The sequence below is a fragment of the Bubalus kerabau genome, chromosome 1 (genome assembly GCF_029407905.1).
Source record: "Bubalus kerabau isolate K-KA32 ecotype Philippines breed swamp buffalo chromosome 1, PCC_UOA_SB_1v2, whole genome shotgun sequence".
In the NCBI taxonomy this organism is placed as follows: domain Eukaryota; kingdom Metazoa; phylum Chordata; class Mammalia; order Artiodactyla; family Bovidae; genus Bubalus; species Bubalus kerabau.
The window spans coordinates 238,590,939-238,618,388 of NC_073624.1; the positions used below are offsets into that span (position 1 = coordinate 238,590,939).

At 43.8% G+C, this 27,450-nt stretch overlaps 1 protein-coding gene across 1 annotated transcript in view; it reads right to left on the reverse strand.

Moving 5' to 3' along the window:
- ADAM19 (ADAM metallopeptidase domain 19) overlaps positions 1 to 27,450 on the reverse strand; it is an 89,799-nt gene that overhangs the window by 46,337 nt on the left and 16,012 nt on the right. Inside the window, exons 4-5 of the mRNA XM_055560638.1 lie at positions 8,256 to 8,334; positions 2,768 to 2,844 (exon numbers count right to left, since the gene is read on the reverse strand). Coding sequence (XP_055416613.1) covers positions 2,768 to 2,844; positions 8,256 to 8,334 — 156 coding nt within the window. The remainder of the gene's footprint in view (positions 1 to 2,767; positions 2,845 to 8,255; positions 8,335 to 27,450) is intronic.

Here is a 27,450-nt window from a genome sequence, read left to right on the forward strand (position 1 = left end):
AGTCGCACCTGCATGTTCCCTTTCGTCCTCCTTGGGACAGACGTTGTTTACTTGCAGGCTGCAGGTGGTGGTGGCTGGGCCTGTAAACACCACTGGGAGTTGGCTGGGCTCAATCAGGTCACTTAAGCGGGGGATTTGGGGCCACTGTTATGGCCTCCCAGCCAAAGCTTGTTTCCTGCCTAATTCCCTCCGGCCAACTCAGCCTGAAGCCTTACAGAGGAGACATGGCTTGATTTATAAACAAACACGTGAGATCAGCAGCATGATGGGCCTCACATTGGCATGTAAGCCTTTTTTTTTTTTTTTTTTTTAGTCTCAGAATGGCTTCACTGTGGCAAGATGATAATAATCCTGTCTGCATGCTTTAGCACTTAGCATTTTCCACCATGCCTATCATCCATGCCCACTTTACAGACAAGAGACTGAGGGCTCAGGAAATTACTTTTATATGCCTGCCTTCCCTCCACCTGTGTAGGGCACTGGCAGAGAACAGACAGCCAATATTAACTTGCTGAATGAAAGGAGTAATTAATGTCCATCGATGGATGAACGGATAAAAAAAGCTGTGGTATATATATTCAATGCAATATTACTCAGCCATAAAAAAGAACAAAATAATGCTATTTGCAGCAACAAGGATGGACCTACAGACTGCCATAATGAGTGAAGTAAGTCAAAGATAAATATTATGATATCACTTATATAAGGAATCTAAAAAAAAAATGGTACAAATGAACTCATTTACAAAACAGAAACAGAGTCCCAGATGCAGAAAACAAACTTATGGTTACCAATGGGGAAAAGTGGGGGAAGGGATAAATTGAGAGATTGGGATTGACATATATACACTACTGTATATAAAATAGATGACTAATAAGTACCTAGTGTACAGCACAGGGAACTCTACTCAATACTCCCTAGTAACCTATATCGGAAAAGAAACTAAAAAAGAGTGGATATGTAAAACTGATTCACTTTACTGTGTAGCAGAAACTAACCCAAAACACTGTAAATCAACTATACTCCAATAAAAATTAATTTAAAAAAAGAAACAATTATTGAATCAATCAAGAGAGAGGAAGGGTACAGTAGCAACACCTCCTTCGGGCTCATGAGAGCGAACATGTATAAATCTTCCCAATGATGCCTTTAGTAACATCACATTGACAGCTTTGAATTGGTCATGGTGGGAATATTTTTATCACTATATTGGCAAATGCTAAAAATAAGGGCTTTTCTTCTGTTTTTGTTTTCACAGAGCTAGTGTACCAACACACTGGGTACAGGTACTACATAGTATAGGCAATTAAAACTGAGGCAATTAGTATAGACAATTAAGTTTTTCAGATCATCATCCCTTTTCCAAAAGGAAGGGAGGGTGGGAAAAGTATAAATAAATGATATTACTTCAATAGACGTATAAATCCTACTATATGCAAAGCACCAGGGTAGGCTGGAGGAGAGAAACAGATATTGAGACAGAATTCATATTCTCAAGGGACACACATACTCAGGTATAAACCATAACTTGCACACGAGTCATTTGGGGATCCTGGTAAAAAAAAAAAAATATGATCCAGTAGGTCTGGGTGGGACTTGAGATACTGCATTTGAACAAGCTCCTAGGTGATGTTGATGATGCACCTCTGTGGGCCTCACCTAAGAAGCAAGGGTCTGGGAGGTGACCAAGTGCCCGTATGTACAGGCCAGTTAGCTTTCTATTAGCACAATCTATGCTATTGTGCTATCTCAATGTGCAATCCTCACAACACGACAGAGGTCTATTTCCCTTACCCACATTTTACAAGTGACCTAGCTGGTCAACAGCTATTGGCTCAAAGCCAGGTTGTCTGGCTCAGAGAATGAAGTCACTCTCTTTCCAACATGCCACCTAGATGGAACTTTTCACCTCATTTCCTGTCCTGAAGATTATCCTTGCTCCTCCGTTCTCTTCCTGCTCTTTTCACTAGCTGCCCATTTCCCTTTTTACTGCTTATAAGCACTTCTACTGGAGAAGAGCAAAGGAGAAGTGGAAATAAATGCTCAAACTCATCAATTTCAAGTGTATGAACCATTTCCTTTATGTCCTGTACTTTGGTGCTTTGACATCTGGGGACTTGCCCCTGCCCCCAGGGTTAGCCAATTCCCTGAGACAGAATTCACCAGTGAGCACAGCGTGCTGTTCCAATGGGGATCTCATTCTCTGGGCCACCAACCCCTTGCCTGTTCACCCCAGGGCCAGGTACCAGGCACCTAGCGACAGCCCCATGCCCCAGATCCCATTGAAACTATTCAAACTTACCATTCCTAAGCTGCTTACCCCACCTTGCCTGTTCCTTCCCATAAAAACCATAATAAAGACTCTTGCCCATATTCCCTTCTCCCCCTCTGCCTCCTGAGTGACCCTTGGGCCCCCCACCAAGCATGGCACACCCCAACCTCTTGGGATCTTGAGTACAACCATCTTTCTAATGGCAGTTGTCTCCTACTCTGTTGGCTTCTCCATACCCAAATAATAATAAAACCTCAAGTTCCTCAGGAAAGAGTATGCTCAATCCCAGTGAATTTGTGGGTTATTTTTATCATCATCATGAAGGATTATCATTTCCCTTATCCCTCCCGAGCTCAGCCTTTCTCAGAGCTGGCTTGCACACATTCTCTATGGACAGCTTCTCAAAGTCCCTGCCCAAGGCCAGCCCCACTTGTCCTAAACACTCCATTCTTAGGGAGAGAGCCAGGTGCCCCTTGCACTGTCAGGGCCTCTTACCTCATTCCCCGGCAGGTGCTTAGCATGACACTGGACTGCTCCGCCTTCCTCACTGTCCCGTGGTAAAAGCAGTGATCCTAGTAAGGAGAGAGTGGCAGTCAGACCACAGGACACTGACAAGTCAGCCATGCTGGCATTCTGAGATAGTCAGGGATGACTGTACACCTACCGTAACCTTAGATCTGTAAAGCGCTTTCCCAGCCACTGTTTTATTTGATCCTCATGATATTCCTGGGAGGAGGGACAGGGCAGATGCCATCACCCCCACTGAATCGATGAAGAAGCCAAGGCTCAGAGAAGCAAAGGAATTTGCTGAAAGTCTCTCTGCTGGTTGGAGAAGCCAGGATCTCAGATCTCTTTCTATAACATGATGCTGGTCACAGGAAACACTGGCTTCCGAAAAGCTTGCCTCACCACTAGAGTCACCTCTGTGACCACCCCCGTGAGAGCCGAACTGTGTCCCCACCAAAATTCACGTCTACCCACTCTGCATTTCCAGTGCAGGGGGTACAGATTTGATCCTTATCAGGGAACTAAGATCCCACGGGCCATGTGGTACAGACAAAAAAAAATCCATATCTACTCAAAACCTCAGAATGTGACGTTACTTGGAACAGAGTCTTTGCAGATGTAATTAAATCAAGATGAGGCAATACTGGACTAGAATCCTTATAAAAAGAGAAAAGGACACTGATACACACACACCAAGAAGAAGGCCATTTGAAGGTAGAGGCAGAGATTAGAGTGATGAAACTAGAAGCCAATGGGTGCCAAGGATGGCCAGGAGCCACTAGAAGCTGCAAGAGGCTACGAAGGATCCCTCCCTAGAGACTACAGTGAGAGCACGGCCTTGGTTTTGAACTTCTAGCCTTCAGAGATGTGAAAGAACACATTTCTAATTGTCTTAAACCTCCAAGTTTACAGTACTTTGCTACAGCGGCCCTAGGAAACTGATCTCTCACCCATCTTCCCTGCCTCCCTTGAATCCCCTGCACACCTGGACCAGACCTGATTTTGCACCTGTGTCCATGGACACTTGCAGGTCTGCTGCTGTGCTCTCACCAGAGCATATGTCACGGCCATCTGGTCTTCCCAACCCAGCTGGATTCCTCCTGGCTACACACTGCGATGTGCCGGGCCCAGGGCTAGGCCCTCCCTAAGACATAACAGTGAGTAGAGTCCAGGTTTCACAGGACTTAGCGTCTTGTGAGAGCCAGTCGTAGTTTAAAAGTCATACAAAGATAAAAATCATAAAGAATGGCTTGAAATAAAGTTTGAGGTGTCAGCAGAATGTTTGATAAGTAGGGTAGCCAGAGTATTTATAAGGCAAAGCAGGACTCTGCTGAGAGTGATAAAGCGCTAAACCAGACAGACAGACACAAACCAGGGCTGTCCTCAGCAGACCTATGGGTGATAACAAGGGACACATTCCTATAAACTTCGTCCCAAATAGGTCAAAAGAGATAAGTTGGAGCAAAGAGAAAAAAGGTAAAATCCCCAGAGCACAGTCTGGTTCTAAGGTCTTAAAAAGGATGTAAACTATGTAGTTGCAGATACGGAAGCCTTATCTTTCCCCACCAACGTCCTGTGAGCAGGGCCAATCAGGAATGTCCGGCATTCACCCACATAACAACAGTCTGAGTGAGCCATCACCAGGACCACACTTGTCTGCGGTTGTTCCCTGGTCCCCAGCAGGCTGGCATGTGAACCAGGAGACAGCTAAGTAAGCCATTTGTCTACATTCTCCAGTTCCAGTACCACCCAGCTCTAGGTGTGACGGCAGTGTAGCATGCTTTAAATATATAAAGGGTCTTCACACACATCACTGCGTGGCATAATAACGCCTGCCATTTACTGTTATTAACAACAAGAGCTAACATCTACCCAGCTACTGCTCTTGGATAAACAACTTACATAGATTTTTTTTTTCTCCTTTAATTCTGATCATAGTATTATGAGGTAGATACTCTTACTCTCACTCTCAACTAAAGTTGGAGAGGTTTCAAGTCATTCACAAGGCCACAGTGCAAAGTGGAGATGCAAACCCCAGCAGCCTGATTTCAGGCTCCATGCTCGGCCTATCTTAGCAAAAGCAGACCCAGCAAAGTACATGGGCTTAGTTTGTCAAAGCTCTATTATTGGGACTTCCCTGGAGATCCAGTGGCTAAGACTCCATGCTCCCAAGGCCGGGTGGGGGGGGTGGGGGGGGCCGGGATTCAATATCTGGTCAGGGAACTAGATCCCACATGCTGCAACTAAGAGTTTCCATGTTGTAACTAAGACCCAGCACAGTCAAATAAATATTAAAAAAAGAAAAAAAGTTCTATTATCTTCCAACACTGACCCAGACTGAGGTGTTGGTCTAAGCCTTGCTGCTCACTGAGAGCAAGCAAAAAGGGATGCTCCTTTTTCCCATCTCCTCTCAATTTCCGCATCTGTAAAATGTAGTGTTGGAAGAGATGCTTATAAATTCCCATAAAAATCAGTGATTCATCTTACCCTTCCATATCCCTGAGAGTCGTATCTTAGCATATCCAATTTTCAGATGAGGAAACTCAACATTAACAAGGCTGAAAGGGTTTTTCAGGCCACACAGCTGGTTAAATCCAAGACTAAAACCCTGGCTTCAGACCCCAAAGTCTGCAACTTGTTCTAGTGGAACACTCCATTCCCCCAGTGACCTGACCTAGATCAGGGCTGGAACCCACCGGCCTGGCAATGAGCAGGATCAGGTTCCCAGAACTCCCACTACCCCCAGCCAAGTTTTTCGGGAGAGTGTGGTCTACAACACTTGGGTCAGCTGAAGCTAAGTGGTTTATTCCATTCCCATTTCTCTTTGAGTATTCAGCTCCCAAATAAGAATACTGACTGGTAGCCCCCGGGACTGGGTGGGGGCTTTGCAAGAGCCCAGGAGGAGGGGATGTACTGAACAAGAAAACAGAGTCACCCCTACTTTAGCTGGGATGCGCTCTGGTCAACGAGACCTTTGGGAAGGAGGGGCTGTCTGGGAGGGAGGGGAAGTTCTCTCACTGCCCTCTGTCAAAGGCCCTCACAACATCTCTGCCCAATCCAGAGAGCACAAAGAACAAGCACATGAACACAACAGCCATGAAATCATCGCATTCCTTCTCAGTTTCTCGGCCTGAGGGGGCCACCCTGAGGGGGCTTTCGTAGCAGGAAGCATGAGCTCATGGCAAACTCATGCACTGAGAACCATTCTTCGGCTCTGGGTACAGAAGTGCAAGAGCCCAACTCAGAGGAGGGTGCTTTGTGAGGTCATAATGGCGAGGGGCTTCCAAGGCTTGTCCGTCCCCTCCCATCTCGCTGGAGACAGAGAACCGAAGTCTGAAGGGAGGAAGAAGTTTCAACCAGGGGCCATGACAAAGGTGTAGAGCCACAGCTGGCCAGTTCTCCCAGAGATGAAAGGACACGGGCTACTTTGCTGCAGGCACTGGCCACTCCCTCCCCATCCAGGAAGGTCTCAGTGAAGAAGGCAGCACTGATCCTCACATCCAAAGATCCAACATAGCCCCGCAGTCCCTACTTACTTCAGACCTCACAGACCCCACCGAAACATAACCGTCCTGGGTCCCTCTCCTCACTCAAGGGTGCTCTGATCAACTCATCTGTGCTGTTAACAACTGACAGTGGCTGTCATTGTCTTCTAGGCTATTCTAAAGACTGGCAGGACTATTTTAAAGACAGAGTCATGTGGGAATCTCGGGTTCCACAGGAAGCTGTTGGAGGGGCACTGAGGCACTGTGCTGCCTACACAGCACACCTCCCAGGTCTGAACCCATGAAAGCCCATGATGCCCGATCCCAGAAGCAAAAGACACTGCCCCTCCTGCCTGCATCCATCTTCCCTTCTCCTTCACCCCTGCTCTTTGGCATAGAGTTTGAGAGTGCTAAGTCGCTACAGTCGTGTCCGACTCTTTGTGACCTTATGGACTGTAGCCTGCCAGGCTCCTCTATCCATGGGATTCTCCAGGCAAGAATAGAGTCTGAGAAGGATCACTCAAATCTAGAATTTCTCAACTTGGGCACCACTGACATTTGAGACAGGATAACTGCTGTGGAGGGATGCCTGTGCCCTGGAGGGTAACTGGCACACCCCTGGCCCCTACCCACCAGACAGAAGCAGCCACCTCCCAGTCATGACAACCCAAACTATCTCCACACATTGCCAAGCCTCCCATCCTTTGTTGGCTAAAATGGTCAAAGAAACAAACAGAACATTTTAGTTTATTTGCACCTGATTAAAACTGGTATAAATCATCATGAAGCATATTTTCCTTGCTTTATTATGTTAGTTACCAACATATTCAACAAAGGTTTTTAAGAAATGACTTAAACCAAGATCACTCCTAATTGAGAACCACTACTCTTATCCGAGTCAGACACGACTGAGCAACTGACTGAACTGAACTGACTCTAATCCTACAAATTCTAACAGGTCCCCTCTAGGAAAAGCTAGCAAATCATGAAATGTGTGTGATTCACGAGCTTAAATGTCCACCGGTGACCAAATGGCATGATGAAGCAAACCAAAAGACTAAAACTGAAAGACCAGCTTTTAAATGACAAATTTTTGTGCAAGGGACTTCCCTGGTGGCCCAGTGGTTAAGAATTCATCTTTCAATGCAGGGGCTATGGGTTCGATTCCTGGTCCGGGACCTAAGATCCAACCTGTTGTTGCTGTTTAGTTGCTATTGTCATGTCCCACTCTTCTGCAAGACCAGGGACTGCAGCCCACCAGGTTCCTCTGTCCATGGGAATTCCCAGGCAAGAATACTGGTGTGGGCTGCCATTTCCTCCTCCAGGGGATCTTTCCAGACCAGAGATCAAACCCTTGTCTCCTGCATTGCAGGTGGAATCTTTACTGCTGGGCCACCAGGGAAGCCTAAGATACTGCATGACGGGCGGCAACTAAGCCCACGCACCACAACTAGAGAGCCCGAACGCTGCTACTAAGACCCAACATAGCTAAAAATAAATGAATTAAAGAAAATTTTTTTTTCCTTAAATTTCTGTACTAACACCCAGATTCAACTTTGAGGGAGAAAAATAGCCAATATGAAAATAGCAGCAAAATAAGAAAATCTTCACATCCTAAACTCACACTGACAAAGCAGACCACAAAACTTTACTTACCCATGTGAAAAAGCAACTAACACCTGACTGGGAAATCATTTCTTTTACTTATATTTTTGTTAAAAAGTGGGTAATACAGTGATTTGTATCAATTTTAATCAGATGCAATAAGCTTAAAAATATGGTTTGTTTCACCTTTTTAGCCAGCAAAGCGTTATAAATCCATGAAACAACAAATTCATATGTTGTTTTTCCTGCTCATTCCCTGTATCTCAATCAGGGAATCAGTTCCTTCAGAGGAGGCATTGTCTCCACTGAGCTTCTCTCCTGGCTTCCTAGGGGTGGGGTTGGGACAGGGAAGCTGCCTGGGAGATAATGTGTTGATTTGAACTTACCTCGGATTTCAGGGTGGTGGTTTGAGCGTCGCCACTTGGAGTGTAACACGTTTCTGTGTAGGCTGGAGCAAAAAGGTGCCTGAATAGAATAAAAAAAGACATTTGCCTCCTTAGAAGATAGACTTTACCCTCCTGGGAACAGTAGCCAGAGATTCTAACTGAACCTGGTAGAACCACCCCCAAGCATCTCCATGCAGAAGGAATAGGGCAGCCTTATGGAAGGGCTTAAGGAATAAAAAGAAAAACAGAATGAAGTTTGTTATGAATTTTGTGTTCACTGGGATCATCAGTTAATTCAGCCACAACCAGATGCTGCTGACCACCAAAGCAGTGATATTAGATCTTAATTTGTTCTGGGTCCTGGGAAGATCATGTGCAAACACACTCACAGAATTTCCCAGGGTCTATGGACCCTACTGTATACCTTAATTGATTATTTTCCCAGCACATCCACTAACTTTTGGTATCAGCACACCAACCATTCTTTAAGGGAATCCCTCCTCCCTGTTGCAGGTTTTGTTAAGATTGACAATCAAGGTATCTTACCTAGCCTTGGCCCATTGTGCAAGCCAAGCCAATGGAGTAATGCCGCAAGAACGTAACAGATGGGAGCCATTTATCTGCTCCTTGTTCCTGCTACAAGGATTCTGGAAGTTTCCTGTGCCCATCTTTTATGAGACCTAATGGTTCAGATTTCCTGTGACCTGGTACTATGTGTTGCCTTTTCAATATTTCTTTTTTTTTCCTTTCTAAAACTGGATGTTGGTTTCTCTCCTGTTACAGACCTCTAGAAGCTGAGGTTAAGAATCCCTCGCCCAAGGCAAGGTGACCCCCGAATAAGGCTTTTAGAATTTCTCTGAAAGTTAAAAGAGAACTAAAAATGCCAAATGGATTCTTCAACTAGTTCAGCCACATTAAAAGCAGAATGAATCTAAAGAAAATCGAGGTCAGGAAGCAAAATGGTTTTTAATGGAAGGCATCATTAAAAACTGGAGTCTAACAAAAAAGAATTAAGTGGATCTATATCTTTTACTATGGCAAGATGTTTAAAATGGAGTCAGATAAAGAAAAATTTCAGGAAAGTATGTACTTTTCAAATCCCTTTAAATGAAAAAGTAATAGCAGTATACCCTAGGGCATGCATTGATAATAGCTGGAGAAGGACATGCCTATCAGTAGTGGTAGTGATCTCAGGGGATTACAGAAGATGTTCACAATGTAAGCTGTATATTTCTGAAAAACTGGTTGATTTAAAAAAATAATCATCATGTGTTTATTTTGAAAACAGAAAATCTAATTTGAAACTGCCTTTTAAAAAAGAAAAAAATACAAGCTGATGCCAGCACAGAAAGCCAAAGGAATCCTCAGGGACCACCCTGGTTTTGTAAGAGGTGACATTTCCCACAAGACAGGGTCACTGAAGAGGGTTTCTAGGGTCACTCCAGAGTCACTTCCAGCTCTAAGTTCTGGGACTCCAGACTCTCAGATTCCCCTCCGCCCCCAGAGTACAGTCAGAAGGCAAATGCCACAAAGATATTCTCCTGCACGATATCAGGCCTTTCAACATCCAGCCTTGAACAAGAAGAAAAGAAACCCAACAGGGAGATGTAAAAACAAAGCAGAGCAGAAAACCTAGTTTGTGTAGAGAAACTCCAATTTACATGGCAAGTTTGGGTCAGTAGCTAAATTGCCAGATTCTTTCTTCCTCTTTCTCCTTAACATCTAACCAGCCAAGGATCTAAGGGAAGAGTCACTCATTTGTCTGAAGGAGATAGACTCTAAGCCCCAGGAGGACAGAGGCCAAGCTGTTTGCTCACCAGTATATACCAATGCTTAACATTTACTCAAAGGAAGGATGTGTTAACTAATTACTGAATGAATGAATGAGTGAGTGAGTGAAGGAGGTAGTCACTGAGCATGCTAAGAGCTTAGGGCATGGTGTGGAATCTGAGAGACTAAGCTTCAGCCCCTGCTCTGACATTTGCTATCTCTATAGCCAGGAGGGAGTTACTTTACCTCTCTGAACCTCTGTTTCCTCTTCTGCAAAAACCCTTCTGCTCAACAGAGTTGTCATCAGAGTAAAATGACATAATGCATGAAAAGAACGTAAAATCAGGCCTGGCTCAGAGTGGAGCTCAGGAAACATTAGTGATTATCACAATTGCTTTCAACAGGGATTGTGATGGGAAGAACTGAGAAAAACTGGCGGAATTTACCTATTTCCTTCCAACTCCCCCCAGCCATTAACTCCCCAGTATATCACTTGAAAGAGGCGAGAAAACAATGAGCTCATTCTGCAGCTCATTTCTGTGGTCTACTTCACAGACTGCATAATGGACGGCCAGTCAGGAGTTCAGAATCTAATGGTTCATCCCGGGTGCCAGACGTGAATGTTCCCACAGTAAGCGTACTCCTGGAAACACATCCTCAGCCTCTTCTACATCTTGGGAGTTGAGGGGTGGGGTGGAATGTTCATCTAGTAACACCAGGATGATCCAAAAAAGAGAGCAATCCAGACAACCTCAGAGGAGTCCAAATTCTTGTCGGTTCTCAGCCACATGTCCTCAGAAGGGTGAGCATCTTTCTACACCTTCTTGTTCTGAGGTTCTGCCTCTGTCACTCAGAGCCTCAGCATTGAGAGAGACCTCAAGAATCATTAAGCCAAACTGGCTAGACTATGTGTTCCTTGAGAGCAGGGAGCACACGGCTGCCTTGTTCAAGGCTTCTCCTCAGCTCCTAGCACCAGGTAGGTTTATTCTGTGAAAAAGTGGATGAATGGATAAATGAACAAACAAATGAATCCTTTACCTTGTGTAGGAATCTGCCAAATGGCCATCCTGCACTGGACATCTCCAGACCACCCACTCTATTCCTGACCACATACAGTAGTTAGAGAAAGTTGTTACATTGAACCAAAAGCTACCTTTCTCTGTAATCTGTACCCACCGGCCTCATTCTGTCTTCTGAGTCTACAAGAAACAATTCTTCCACCTAACTGCCCTTTTCAGAATCAGCAGCAACAGCATCACCTAGGAACTAGTTTAAAATGCAGATTGTTAAAAACAAACAAAAAAAAAAAAAACAATGCAGATTGCCCGGCCTCATCCCAGATGGCCTGAAGAACACAGAAACTGATACTGGAGCCCAGTCATCTGTTGTAATAACTCTTTGAATGATTCTCATGCAGAACCACTACCCTAGACCACAAGTTTGCAACATATATTTAAGGCAGGCAAACTTCAGAAATATCCACCTGTCTCATCCATCGCACCCTGTATCTTTCTGAGCTAAAGAAACCCCAAAAAGTTGCCATCAAAATAGCTCATGTGTATTTATTTAAGCGTGAAATCATTTCACCTTCACAACACACCTCTGAGGACACTGCGACCTCAAGACCTGTAACTTGTCCAAGCTGTCACAGCACAGCGTCAGAGGCAGGTTTCAAAGCCAAGTCTGTTCGACCAGACCACTTTTTAAGCAGCTGTCTGCTCTGTCTCTATTAGAAGTGATAGCTGAGTGATAGTTGCTCAGTCATGCCTGACTCTTTGCAACCCCATAGACTGTAGCCTGCCAGGCTCCTCTGTCTATAGAATTCTCCAGGCAAGATTACTGGAGTGGGTTGCCATTTCCTTCTCCAAGGGAGGAAAAAGCATATTAGAAAGCAGAAGCATAAAATGAAAACATCGTCAGCAGTAGTCCAAGGAACAATTTCATGGTGATGACAGCAGTTTTGAGAACATGTGATGCCACAAAAAGGAGGCTCCTGGCTCTTAGATGTGAGAATATATGCAGAGAAGAGCAAAGGGGTAGCAAAGCACAGGGCAAGATAAAGAGGATGGACATGTAAGGACTTCAGTGCTATTTCAGTTGCTTTTTTTCTCAATAATCCTTTCCCCAAATGGGGTTGCAATATTAGCCAGGAAGGTCATCCTTCCTTCTAGAAGCAAAAGGAAGGGTCATGTTTCATCACTACCATCTGTGCAATTGTACTGATTCATAAAACCCTGCTTTTAAATGCTCCCCAGTGCCCCCAAGCTAGGCCCATCTATGTCCCCATGCCCAGGTGGTGCCTTGGCACTGCTCTAAGCACCAAAGACGATCCCCTCAGAGACGGGGCCGCAGAGCCCCTGAGCAGCCCAGCTCAGCCCAGCCGTTCCTTCTCCAACCACATCTTGTTCTCATCTCCTCTCTGACAAGGGGCTGGCTCAGCAGATCTGCAGGAAGCCGTCTCTCACCACTGGAGTGTATTAGGTTTTTCAGGAAACGAGTTGTGAGTGATGTGCGTCCAGGAAGAGAGAACGACTATCCAAGATTTCCCACCCCGCCCCCTCCTTTTTCTGGCTTTGATGGAAAAGCAGTTTCTGAAGAAGTGCCTCCCACCCCTGCCCTCGGGGCTCACAAGCCCATTGGCAGGCAGAAATCACACCCCATCCCAAGGCTCACTACAGTGCTCACTTTGGGAGGAACCCTGGCTGCCCTGGCCCCAAAGTCCTCAAGCAATCTCCTGACTCTTTGCATCTTCTGAAATCCAACTGGGAAAATAAACTGTCCTCCAACTACTGGACATAAAATGTAAGGTCACTCTTCAGAGAAGGACAACAGAATTGCGCATGGTGGCCTGGAAACTGTACACTCGACCATAACTCACCTTTTCCAAGGCTCACAGTCCTCAAATCCAGAACTGTCCCTTTAATGATTATATGTTATTGTTTAGTCGCTAAGTTGTGTAGACTCTTTGCGACCCTGTGGACTGCAGCCCGCCAGGCTCCTCTGTCCATGGGATTCTCCCAGCAAGAATACTGGAGGGGGTAGTCTTCTCCAGGGGATCTTCCCCACCAAGGGATCAAACTCTCACATCGCCTGCTTGGCAGGCAGATTCTTTACCACTGAGCCACCAGGCAAGCCCTTAAAGGCTATGGACTTGTCAGACCAATTTCAAATGCTTCTTCGAAACTTCTAAGAAACTTCTTCTTAGAAACTTAGAGAACTAAGTTTCTCTAAAACTCCTTCTGGGGAAAGAGAAGTGACAGGACTAAAACAAATTTGCAAAACATCTTCCTGAGTTCAATCCCCCTACCTTGCTACCACAGATAAGCAAATCAGTGAAGACAAAGTGATAACAATTTTCAAACTACCTTGAAAAACAACCTACCCAGACAAGCTCAGCATAAACAAACATTAGTCTGCTCATCCCAGTGGCTATTTTTACTGACACCTCCTTCTCCCAGGTCTTGTTTCGTATCTGGCTCTTTCAGGAGTACTGGGGCACTTATACACTGGTAGTGCTTGGGAGGTAAGCTGTGCTGGTCCCTCTTCTCCTCTCTGGGGGAGCAGCACCCTTATCCCATCCACCTGTGGTGCTGATAACACAGGCTCTTTCATTTCTCACTCATATTCCTAATGCCATCATTATGGGACTCGCCACAGTAACACAACAACACCCGGAAATGCTGTGGAAAAATATAAAACCCCAGGCCCCACTGGGAATTTATGTTTCTAGAGAAGGACTCAGAAATCTAAATTTTTAATAGTTTTTCCAGGTGATGCTTTTTCAGGCTCTGGGAATTCTACTCCATTGGAGTACCAATTTTAACATTCTTAATTCTTTTTCTCATTTCTAGCCTCCTAAAGCACCCTCTCAAAATCTAAAGATGACACCAGCCCGACCTAGAGGGCAAGTCCAGGGCCCAGACAGGGTTGGTTTCAGTACCAGTTGAACTCTCCAGTTGTCATTTCAAACCCTGAAAATGAGGCAAAAGATCACGGTGGTGCCTTTCAATGTTATACAAGAGCACTGACCAACTGCAGACTCTGAGAAGCCTGACTGAGGTTCTTTGGACTCCATGGGGGGAAATGTAGCTTTGAAAGACTATTCACAATTAATTAAGGCAGCTCTTGTAAAACCCTGTAAGAGTAGATGTTAACTTGTAAAAACTTAATAAGATACAACATCGATGCAAAGGATTTCCACCTAACAGAAAAGATAACCCTCAAGGTTATGATATTATTGCTCCTAGGATATTAACCAATTTTATATGTAATTTAGCAATGTTATCTCACCATTCTCTGTCCACTATTGAAATATATATGTATATATACACATATATGTTTCCCTTATCTATCCAATTTTTAAACCAGTTTTATCATTTTGTTGGTTCCCTCATTAATTAGATAAATAAAACTTAGACAAATGCTCACTAGTGAAAAAAAGAAATGTTTTCACTTAAGCCACCTAAACTCTGTTTCCTAGACTGCAAATAAACAATGTGATAATTATGATCTCATAGCCCCACTGACAGGATCAAATGAGAAAATACATTCAAAATACTAGCTATGACATTTTTAAGTTCTGTGAATTTGGACAAATTAGTTAGCCTCTCTCGGAGAAGGTGATGGCACCCCACTCCAGTACTCTTGCCTGGAAAATCCCATGGACGGAGGGGCCTGGTGGGCTGCAGTCCATGGGGTCGCGAAGAGTCGGACACGACTGAGTGACTTCACTTTATTTTTTCACTTTCATGCATTGGAGAAGGAAATGGCAACCCACTCCAGTGTTCTTGCCTGGAGAATCCTAGGGACGGGGGAGCCTGGTGGGCTGCCGTCTATGGGGTCGCACAGAGTCGAACACGACTAAAGCAACTTAGCAGCAGCAGCAGCAGCAGCAGCAGTTAGCCTCTCTGAGTCTCAGTTTTTTCATCTATAAAATGGGGAAATAATAGACTCTACTTCATAGAACTGTTATACAAAGTTAGAAAAGTATCTATGAATATCTGCTAAATAAAATGAACAAAAGCAAAAGAACTCTTTGCAAAGTATAAAGTATTTGTTTCTACAAATATCATTGCTAACATTTTCTCCAGGACTAGTTAAGGTTATGGTTTTTCCTGTGGTCATGTATGGATGTGAGAGTTGGACTGTGAAGAAGGCTGAGCACCAAAGAATTGATGCTTTTGAACTGTGGTGTTGGAGAAGACTCTTGAGAGTCCCTTGGACTGCAAGGAGATCCAACCAGTCCATTCTGAAGGAGATCAGCCCTGGGATTTCTTTGGAAGGAATGATGCTAAAGCTGAAACTCCAGTACTTTGGCCACCTCATGCGAAGAGTTGACTCATTGGAAAAGACTCTGATGCTGGGAGGGATTGGGGCAGGAGGAGAAGGGGACGACAGAGGATGAGATGGCTGGATGGCATCACTGACTCGATGGACGTGAGCCTCAGTGAACTCCGGGAGTTGGTGATGGACAGGGAGGCCTGGCGTGCTGTGATTCATGGGGTCACAAAGAGTCGGACACGACTGAGTGACTGGTCTGATCTGATCTGAGCTATGTGCAGTGCACATGGGCTTCCCAGGTGGTGCGGTTGGTAAAGAATTCGCCTGCCAATGCAGGAGATGCAAGAGACCTGGGTTCAATCCCTGGATTAGGAAGATCTAGAGAAGGAAAGGGCAACCCACTTCAGTATTCTTGCCTGGACAGAGGAGCCTGGTAGGCTACAGTCCATGAGGTCACAAAGAGTCGAACACAATTAAGTGACTGAGTGCACACACACATATCTATGGGCACATGGAGTAAAACTAGGTAATTTTCAAACCAAGACAATGGGTTTCTGAGGTTTTAATAATACTAGTCTCTCTCCTTTTGGGTATGTTTGGAAATTTCTATATTCATATTTTTTTAACTAGAGGGGTAATACTAAGCACGTCACAAGCTCCCCAGCCTCAGTTTCCCTTTCTCTCAAATGGAAATGGTGATACCCAGGACAGGCACACATTGGGAAGAGCTTTTGAAAAGCAGAGAGTGATATTCTAGTATAATGGCTAGTGTCCATATTTGGGGCAAAATAACAGATTCAGTAAGTAGTGTTTTGTTGTCTTTTGTTTTCAAAGAGCAAGAAATAAAAGGGGAGGAGAGAGCTCAATCTGCCTCAGAACCAAGACTTCCAAAGCAGTGCTCATTTCACCTCTGACTCCAAAGGAATGGAAACAAAGCAACATGCCAAAGGCAAGGACCTAAAGCCAAATAAGGGGCCCACAGGCAGAGGCACTCCTTGAGCAGAGGTGTTTCTCTTTGAGGGAACAGAAAACCAAGGAAGGGGGGGTCTTCAAAGGTTACTTCTGATGTAAAGAGTAGGAGATCTCCTCTACTGCAATCACTCACTTGGGTTAAGCATCGTGGCTGCCAGAGGGCCAGCTCCAGAAGCAGTGCCACAAAGCAAGATGGTGCCACCCACAAGCCTGGCGTAAAGCCAAAGCATGTTGCCTTTCCTCCTATTAAGGAAGTATCCAAACAATGCATTAAATCAACACTGTTTTTCACGGATCGCATCTCATTACATCTTCTCCCAGTTCCTACAAGACCTGGCACCCTTCCGACCAGCTCCTGGTCCTGTGTTTGGCTTTTGTGTTGTTGACCGAAGGATGTTTGGATGAACACTGTTTACTCCTTTGGCCAGCAGGGCCTTCATTTAATCCTCTTCAGGCCTCACTCTTGGCTGCCTCCACGATGAATAACCTGTCTGTGCAAACAGGGCTGACCTCTTGGGGTGGGGATGCTTAACTGTCAGGGACCTAAGAGGCCTGCAGCATGGCTCACTCAAGAAGAGTTTATAAGTTTGTTTTGCAGCGTCCTGTAAAGTACCCATACAGGCACTTAGGGAATTGAATAAGAAGAGTTCGGGGAAATGGGGTACTACTCAGAAGTTTACCACTTCTGAGAAAGCTAAAAAAAAAGTGACTACTGCTTTAGCACACAGTTTCTGGTGAAACCACAGTTACCAGATTAACCCAAAGGGAGGAGTCACTGCAAGAGGCAGTGGTTAAACTGTATAGTAAACTGTGGGGATAGGACACGGGGCAAGAGAAGAAAAGAAACCTCTAAGACCACAGGACCTCTGAAAATATGCTTAGAAAAAGGGAGTAGATAGGCCATCCCATGAATAAAAGCAAACAAACAAAAAGTGAAGACCACAAATGCACCTGCCCTAAATGTGAGTTCCTGATCCCTTTTAGGCTCTGATTAAATATCCCAGTAACTTTGACAAACCTTGCCCAGTGTTTTTCAGCATGCTAAAGGACAAATCACAGCAAATGTACACGTCAAGAAGGTCTGAACTTGGAAAGTCTTCCTAGATCACAGTGGACATGTGTCATCCGAGACTGCCCAGTATCTCTGCCATTTTCCTGCGAAAACAGTGCCAAATGTGCATTTAGAGAAATATTCCCCTCTTGCTGCATGCTGAGCTGGGTCACCTGGAGTTAGTCATAACAAACTAGGACAATCAGGTTTCATTTCACTGAATTTCAAGTTGAGTGACACCTGGTGAAAATGATTGGAACTGAGACACACCATTGGTGGCACCAGAAGAGACCACATGACTTCCTAGACCCTGTCCTTTCAAGCCTTACTTCTTCAGCTTCTCCCTCACTCTATTGCCTCATACCCTGCTCATAAAGCAGTTTTTGGAGAGAAGGAGGATTGGTGAATAAATTTCAAACAGCAACAAAAAAAATCTTTATATAATCAGGCTCTCTGTTCAGTGCTTCCCCTCACCCCACCCTCTACTCTTACCAATGTAGAATTTGAAAAAGAACAAAAGCAACCTACCAACATCACACAATTGTATTTTGCTTCAAAACTCATCAGTCTAAATAAAGTTAGCTAATCGTCAGCAGTAGATAATCCAAGAGTTGGGCCATCCAGACACTGCCAGGAGGCAGAGAGGAAGGATGTTCCTGAAATCTCATCAATGAATGCTTATTAAGCAGCATAATATGGTACAAACTACAGGGCACATGACCTCAGGAAGGCCAAGTCCCTCCCGGCTTGAATTCATCATGTACTTGCTCTGAACTCTTGGTACCTCTTCAGAACCTCAGGCCATGCACTTGCAGGGCCTCTTTGGAACAGTCATTCCACAAATATGTACTGAGGCCAATCATGTGCCAGGCACTGTGCTAGGTGATGCAGAGGAGGCAAGTACTGCTTTCCTGCCCTCCACGTGGCAACTCGCTCATGAGGATTAGAGGAGGCTGAAGGGGTGGCAGATCATGGCAGCCCGGATGTGTAACTTTAGTGAAAGGATCATTTTGAGCTGAAGGCAACTGAGAAGAAGCAGATACAAGGAAAGTTCCCTGTCCTTCTTCCATTTGCCTAAAAACGAGACATCAGTTCTTGGTCCTCTACCAGGAAAGACAAAAGCTAATCAGCCGAGACAGTTTTAGGCCCCATCAGCCTGGAGACGGTACCAGAGCAATCTACACAACAAATGTTACAAACCAGCCTTTATCTACCGTGCACTTCCCAAATGTTTACCTTCCCACAGTTAACTGCCTTTAGAAGCCTAAAACCTCTTTCCTTTTTCCCACCATTTCTCTACAAATTTATTGTCTTTTGTTGAAGATGCTACAGAAGCCTGACTGCCAACTGCCGCTTATTTTTCTCTGGGTATCTCCCATGTATACACTTTAATAAACTTCTGTTTTTCTCTTGCTAATCTCTTTTGTTACAGCTGAGAACTTAAACAGGTAGTCAGAAATTGATTTCTCTTTCTTTCCAAGGCCATCTGTGAAAGTACTTTGAAAACACCAACAGGCCACACAGAAGGTAGATATTACTAGTTGGTCCCTAGAAACCTAGTTTCTGTTTTACAACCTGTCGGGCTAGCCAAAAACTTCCTTCCTTGCTAGAACTACTGCAAACCAGAGCAGCAATCAACTCCCAATTTCCCCTAACAAGCTGCCTACAGCTTTGGAGGAGGGGTGCCTGTGCACGAGTGTGGGTGTGTGGAAAGCAGAGAGAAGAAGAGCTGCCTAGGGGTCAGGGACTCACCATCCTCAACACTGCTGGTCTCCTTTTCCACGGCCATACTCCTGTCATCACACAAAGGAAAGGCCAGTTTAACCTTTGCATTCTTACCGAAGCCCCCAATCCAGCATTAAAGCCAGATAAAGAGCTTTTAGCATACAAGGAGTCTAACATCTCTCCCAACACTTAGAGCCCTCTTTCTCTAGCACTTCAGTCTTTCTCCAAGGGAATCCCTTCCCAAGACTCGTCCTTCCTTTCCCGGGAAGGGGGACTTGGAAAGAGAAACCACGCCTGATATAATACAGCCATTCTACCCCGTGGCCCATCTGGATCTCTCTCCAGGGAGACTGATGCAAGAGAAGAAAACATGGGGGCTGCCAGTTTTCTGCAAACCCATAACCTCAGGGGTGAAAGGAGGAGGAAAAGGGGGCAGTGGGGCACATGGGCGCTACGGAGGGGTCTGGAAGACAGCCATAAGTACAGAAGTCATAAAGACCCCAATTCTCCTTAAACTGGCTGAGGAGTCTGGCTCAGCTCCACCCACTCAATGATATCATTGTTTCCAGCAAAAGTCAATCTGAGAATCCACAAGGAAGCCCTCAGCAAGGCCTCAGCAGTTCCTGGGAGACCAAGTGCTTAGAATTGTAGATAAGGGGGAAAGTCTATATACAAAGAGTACAAATTATAAAGATAACCAGGGTAAGGACATACTTCGCTTCTGCCAGGACTTTTAGGGTCATGGAAAGAGTATAGGATGCTACTTTTCACATAGATTTTATCAGTGGATTCCCAACCACCACAAGCCTGCAAAGTTGATGACTAGGGGTTATTACCTTCAATTAATGGGAAAACTAAAGATCTGAGAAGAGAAGTGGCTTATCCAAGGTTCTGCTCCCAGCTAAGGACAAACCCTGGGGCTCAAACCACTGTCCTGCTACTTTCTCAAGTCAGGAACCTCAGATTGGCCTTGGAAGCCATCCTCTTCCTCAGCTCATATTCAAGCCATCTCTCAGCCTCCATGATGCCACCCTATAAATATCTCTGGAATTTGACCTCTTTTGCCTGTATCTGCAACCTCTTCCCTAAATTAGATCACCATCATCTTCCCCTCAGGTTCTAAAAAAGCTTTTTGAATAGGTCTGATTACTATTGCCAGTCTTGCCCCTTTCAATCCATCCTCCAAACTTCAGTCTAAGTAATCTTTCTCACATGCTTTGGATGCTGTCACTATATGGCTATTAAAATTGTCTTTGTCAGCTTCCTGTTGCCCTCAAGATACACACCAACCCTTTTAATGAGGCTACAAGGCCCTTCAAGGACTCTCCCCTGCCCACCTGGACCATTTCCTTCCTCTTGCTTTCTAATTTCATCATCAAAAAAGGCCTTTGTTCTTGCTACTGGCCCTGGGTGGAACTCACCCCCTTGTATAAACCAACTCTACCACCCCTCTACCACCACCCTACTTCTTCCTTTTACTTTACTTCCTCCTCGAAGGCTTCCCCAGCCCCTGAGCCAGGGTAGAGTCCCCTTCCCCATGCTCCCACAGTACCTTCTACTTCCCCCCATCATAGCATGCCCCACACTGGTCAATAATGATTGGCTTATCTTTCTCCTCCACTGAGCAAGCACCAAGATAGCAGATAGTGTCTTGCTTGCTGTTACTCTTCCAGGAACACCTAGGACCTAGCCCAATGCCAGCCACATAGCTGGTATGCACAGTATTTGTTAAATGAAGGAAGAGAAAGTAAGAGAGACAGGAAGTTAAGAATTCCCAATGAGTAATCCATAACTGAAGCCCAATACACTGGAGACTCTTGTTAGTAAAACCAGGGATTCTCTGACCCAATAACTGCTTCCAGGTGAGTTTGAGCAAGACCTGCAATTTGCTCCAGGGTACCCAAAAGCCTGTTCATTCAGTATTCAAGGTATTAACCAAAGGTGTGTGTATGTCACTGAGTTCTAAATAGAGACAGAGTAAAGGTTACCTTCTTAAAATCAGATTAAATCTCAGGACAGAACCAGTCCAGAAGCCTCAGAACTGGCCTCCTCCTCCCATAGAGAAAGAGAACTCTTCTCCAGATAATCATGTTCCATTTCCTAAGCACAAATGCTGAAGAGCAGAGATATCCTCCAGCTTACACAGAATCTGGATGAATAATCTAGGCACATCCTTGATGAAAAATTAGGTCAGTAAGGTGGGACTTTAAGCACATCCCCCAAATCCAAATGCATAGGCATACATCAATCTGCATCCTGTTCTCCAGGCCCTGCTTCTCAGGAGACCCCCACCCACCCACTCTGAGTTGTGGAAGAAGCTATATTTGCCTTAGACCAGCCCCTCTCAGGCCAAGGCTCCATCCACCAGGTCCATCTCCATTCATTCAGCTCACCCCAAATTTCCCTTCAATGGAGAGAGGTGGAGAAAGAGCTTCTACTCATCGAGGTGTAGGAAATACAGCTCAGCTTTAAATTGCACCTCAAGCCTCTTCCCTAAAAATATCACACCTACCTCTCTGACCATGTGGTTTTACCAGAAGCAAGAGAGAACCCAACTCAAGGTCAAAAATAAGACGACCAAAAAAAAAAAAAAAAAAAAGTAAACTCTAAGTCACTCAAATCCTCAGGTAGCCCAACTGTGGAAGGGCAAGAAACCCCTTCCCCACTGCCATATACCACTCTTCTGAAACACAATGATTTGGCTAGCTGGAATACTGAATTCCTAAGAGTTTATTAGCACTACGGTTTTGGTTCCTCTAGATCCAGACCAAATATTTATATATTAATTTCTCGGTCTGAATTCCTTTCTCATTCTTCCACTCATCTCTCCTCCCTCCTTCACCCAAAGCCTCCCCTCCTTGCTCCCACAAGACAGAGCTCCAAGGAACCCTCCTTAGGGAAGCTTTCTCTAGCCCCCAACCAGAAATTCTTCCTTATGGCTCCCTCAGTGCTTTACTTTTAACTCTATTAAATAAATCCATAACCAGCCTCTTATTACGCTGTGTGAGTATATTCTCTCCCACAGAGAGTAAATAGCTGGAGGGCAAGGATATGGTCTTTGCATCTACTCCCTAGAACACCTAGCATAGGGCTTTACACAGAGGTGCTCAATCAATATTTGCTGAAATCAATACTTCCAAGATACAGTAATCAAAACAACATGGCACTGGCACAAAACCAGATATGTGGATCAACAGAACAGAACAGAGAGCCCAGAAATAAACCCGCACACCTACCATCAATTAATCTTTGACAAAGGAGGCAAGAATATACAATGGAAAAAAAGGCTCAGCAAGTAGTGTTGGGGAACTTGGACAGAAGCAAGTAAATGAGTGAAGTTAGAACACATCCACTCACCCACAAAAATAAACTCAAAGTGGCTTAAAGACTTAAACATAAGACATGACACCATAAGCTCCTGGAAGAGAATATAAGCAAAACAGTCTCTGACATAAATCATACCAATCTTCTCTTAGGTCAGTCTCCCAAGGTAATAGAAATAAAAGTAAAAATAAACAAGTGGGACCCAATCAAACTTATAAGCTTTTGCACAGCAAAGGAAATCACAAACAAAATAAAAAGATAAGCTACAGAATAGAAAAATGTATTTGCCACCGAAGTGATGGACAAGGGCTTAATTTCCAAAATATTCAAACAGCTCATACAACTCAACAACAAAAAAACAAACGACCCAATTCAAAAGTAAGCAGAAGACCAAAACAGACTTTTCTCCAAAGACGACATACAGATGGCCAAAAGCACATGATAAGATGCTCAACATCACTAATTATTAGAGAAATGAAAATCAAAATTACAATGAGGTACCATCTCACACCAGTGGGAATGGCCATTATTAAAAAGCCTACAAAAAACAAATGCTGGTGAGAACGTGGAGAAAAGAGAACCCTCCTACACTGTTGGTGGAAATGAAGGTTGGTACAGTCACCATGAAAAATAGTATGGAGGTTTCTCAGAAAACTAAAAATACAATTATCATATGATCCAGAAATCCCACTCCTGGTTACAGATCCAGACAAAACTATAATTCAGAAAGATACATACACAGCAGCCAAGACATGGAATCACTTAATGTCCATTAATAGATGAATGGATAAAGAATATGTAGCACACACTGCTATATTTAAAATATATAACCAACAAGGTATACTGTAAAAAAAAAAATTAAAAGATTAATTTTAAAAAGAACTATGTATGTCAATAAGTGTTAACAACATGAAAAAAAAGATGCGGTATATATATATACACAATAGAATACTACTCAACTATAAAAAAGAACAAAATAAAGCCATTTGCAGCAACATGAGTACCACTAGAGATTATCATACTAGTGAACTAAGAAAGAGAAAGACAAATCCCATATGATATCACTTACATGTGGAATCTAAAATACAACACAAATGAATCTCTCTATGAAGCCGAAACAGAATTGTGGACATAAAGAACAAAGTTGTGGTTGCCAAAGGAGAGGGACTGGTGGAAGGATGGAGTGGGAGGTTGGGGTTAGCAGTAGTGAACTATTATATATAGAATGGATAAACACCACAGTCCTACTGTATAATACAGAGAACTGTATTCAATATCCTCTGATAAACCATAATAAAAAGAATATTAATAGAATATATATAACAGAATCACTTTACAGTACAACAGCTGTTAACACACTATAAACTAACTGTACTTCAATTTTTTTTTTTTTAATTTGCTGAAATCAAACTTGTAGAGTGGAGTCAAGTAAGCTCTGGCTTAAAAGGCAGGAGATCCATCAACTGATGAATGGATAAGCACAGGGTAGTACATTCATACAAGGAATACTAGAAAGCAATAAAAAGGGATTAGATACAGATGCATGCTATACAACATGGAAAAAACTCAAAAACATTACACAGTTGAAAGAAGCCAGTCACCAAAAAAAAAAAAAAAACCAATACTGGATAATCTCATTTATATGAAATATCCAGAGTAAGCAAATCTATAGTGACAGCAGATTAGTGGTTGCCTAGAGCTGATGGCATTGGGGAAACGTGGGGAGTAACTGCTTACATTCATTTGCTAAGGCTGCTTTAACAAAGTATCACAGACTTAGAGATTTAAAAAAATAGAAATTTATTATCTCACAGTTCTAAAAAGTTAAACATAAGATTAAGGCATTGGCAGGGCCATGCTCCTTTGAAGAGACTGGGGAAGGATCTGTTCCAGGCCTCTCTCCTAGCTTCTACTATTTCCTTGGCTTGTGGCCACATAACTTCACTCTAGTCTTCACATGGCATTCTCCCTCTGTGCACGTCTGTGTCCAAATTTCCCCTATTTATATGGATACCAGTCATACTGGATTAGGTGCTATTCCGGGATGACCTCATTCCAACTAATTACATCCACGATGACTCTATCTCCAAATAAGGACACTGATGTAGAAGGGGTTAGGACTCTGACATATGACTTTGGGGGAACACATTCAACCTGTAACACTGCTAATCACTTCTTTTTAGAGTGATGAAAATGTTCAGAAATTAGAATATAATGATGGCTGCACAACTCTGTAAATAAACTAACAAATACTGAATGGCATACTTATTTAAACAGATCAACGATGTAGTATGTAAGGTACATTTCAATAAAGCTGGTAAAAAAAAAAAAACAAAAACAAACCCAAAGTTTGGATTTAAAGCAACTGCCCAAGCTCAGCAACTAACCAGTTAGTGACAGCATGTGAAACAACTTCTCTCAACACAGGCAGTGGGTTTCTTACACAGAAGCCAAAAGCGAAGTGCCTTTATCTGCCTACATGTTCTGTGTAAATTCCCTGTGACCCAATGGTTCACATCTAGGAAGTGATCCTCCAGACGTGCCTCTCAAAGAACATGAAGGTGTCCACTCTAGCACTATTTGTAAAAATGGGGGTGGGGGGAGAAACAAAAGGAAAAAATTGCTTGAATACCCATCAAAATGGGTGATTAAATTAATCATGGCATCTTGATTTTTACTGAATCTGAACAATGGGTATATGGGGGTTCATTATATCATTCTCTCTACTGCTGTGTACATTTGATAATCTTCCATCATCAGTCCAGTTCAGTTTAGTTGCTCAGTCATGCCCGACTCTTTGCGATCCCATGGACTGCAGCACACCAGGCCTCCCTGTCCATCACCAACTTCCAGAGTTTACCCAAAATCATCATAAGAAATTTTAAAAGTTAGTTATGGCATACACATAAAATGAACTATCATACAGCCATTAAAAATGATCCCATAAATTTACATAGAAATATATCCATAATAGACTCCCAAACTGTGGTACAGCCTTTGAGGAGGAATCTGTGGAATGGGAAGCACAATTCGTCAAAAGTTAAAACATGTTAGACATATATGCTATATGACCTTGCAGTTCTACTGTGAGGTATTAATCCTACACTAATACTTGCAAATATGTTTAAAGATTATGCATAAGACTATTATGGCAGCATTACTTGCAACAGCAAGAAACCATTCAGTGGAATGCTCTGTCATCATTAAGAAGAATGAAATAGGTCTATAAATAAACTAATGTGGAAGGGTATTGAAACCAAATAATTAAAAAGAAAATTACAAATGGTACATAAAGTATGATCTCATTTATTTTAAAACCTTATTTTGTTGTTCAGTCACTAAGTCGCTTCCAACTCTTTGGTGACCCCATGTAGCCCACCAGGCTCCTCTGTCCATAGGATGTGGGTTGCCATTTCCTTCTCCAGGGGATCTTCCCAACCCAGAGATCAAACCGGAGTCTCCAACATTGGTAGACAGATTCTTTACTACTGAGCCACTTGGGAAGCCCAAAACTTTATTACTTGTGTAATTTTTTCTAGAATTTTATTATCAAAGTTTCAAACACTCCAAAAATTTCTTCTGTAATTAAAAAAAAAAAAATTGATGATTCTTATGCTGTATTTCAAAAACTTTTTTTAAATAGATAATAAAACTTAAGCTATAGTATGACCCCATTTGGATAAATTTACATGGAAATATATACAGGGTTAAAAAAAAACTATGTAAAATAGTATGCTCATGGTAAATGTTCACTCATTGGATGTCAGCTATCGTTGTTATCTTAAGGTAAACAGCTGATGGTCAAGGGTTCCTCAAACTCAAGAATCAACTCCCGACTTCCTCCAAATACACAGCTTCCCTTTGCTCTGACAAAGGTCCATCTAAGGCCAACAGGGCAGTTGACAGCTTCCTTCCATTCATTTTACCCTGTGCTCCTGCTGAAGGGCTGCCAGGAGAAATAAGCTTGAGACAAAAGAAAACCATGGACATCCTTCCTGGCTACACAGGCAGCCCTGGCTGCAGGTCCCTGGAAGGAGATAGAGCCGGAAATGGTGAACAAATTCTACCTGCTTATCAGACAGTTCAGAGCCTCGCCTAGGGAGGGCACAGATTCTGCAGGCAGAGACAAGAGGTACAGTTTGGCCAACTGGACAACCCTTCAAAGCTGTATTCTGGAGATACAGTTAGGTCAAACTGGGCACAGCGGGGGAGCAGAAGTGAGTTTCCTCCCAGGGGCAATGGACTTTAAGGTCGTCTTCCTAATTACATTTGGAAACCACCTCAGGGGAATTCCCTCTTACTACATTCTTAAATGTTTTTCTCATCCTGCAAAATACAAATAATAGCGACTCTTGGGCTCTCACAGTGCACCATGCACAGAGTAAGTCCTCGAAGAGCACTGCATTATGGAATAACACACCACATCTGACAAGGTGGCCACTATTATTGGCCCCATCATGTGGATGAGGAAACTGAGACTTGCAAAGGTAAAGCAACTTGCCAAAGCTTACACCTCCAGTAGGTACAAGGAGCCAGGCTCTGAATCTAACATGCTGAGGTTACATCATTACAATCCACCGAAATCCAAATCCAACCAGGGATGGCAGAAGGAAAGGGAAGAAGGCAGGCAGAATATCAGAGAACACCAAGTGTTCATCGAAGAGCATACTGAGTAAGGACAGGGCATCCATGAGGCAATCTGAGGCCACAGCTAAGAGCCTGGGCTTGGAGTCAGAGAGATCTAGCTCTACCCTTCCCACCAAGGTGACTGTGACCAACTCGTGCTGCCCCATGCCTCAGGGTCTCCATCTGCCAAACAGGACTAACACAGGTAACGACAACCCACAGGGTTGCTGTGATGATTCAATTAGATGAACTATGTAGAGACTGCACAACAGAGCCTGCTATAAAGGCATGTCCTACTTTGTAGCTGTTACCATGATTGACGATATCATTATCCCTTTCTGACGATCATTCCTCAGCCAGAAGCTGCCTGAAGGCAGACTGCATCACACAACATGACCCAGAACTCAGGAAATGCTGACAAACTGTAACCACACATGCTATGTCTCA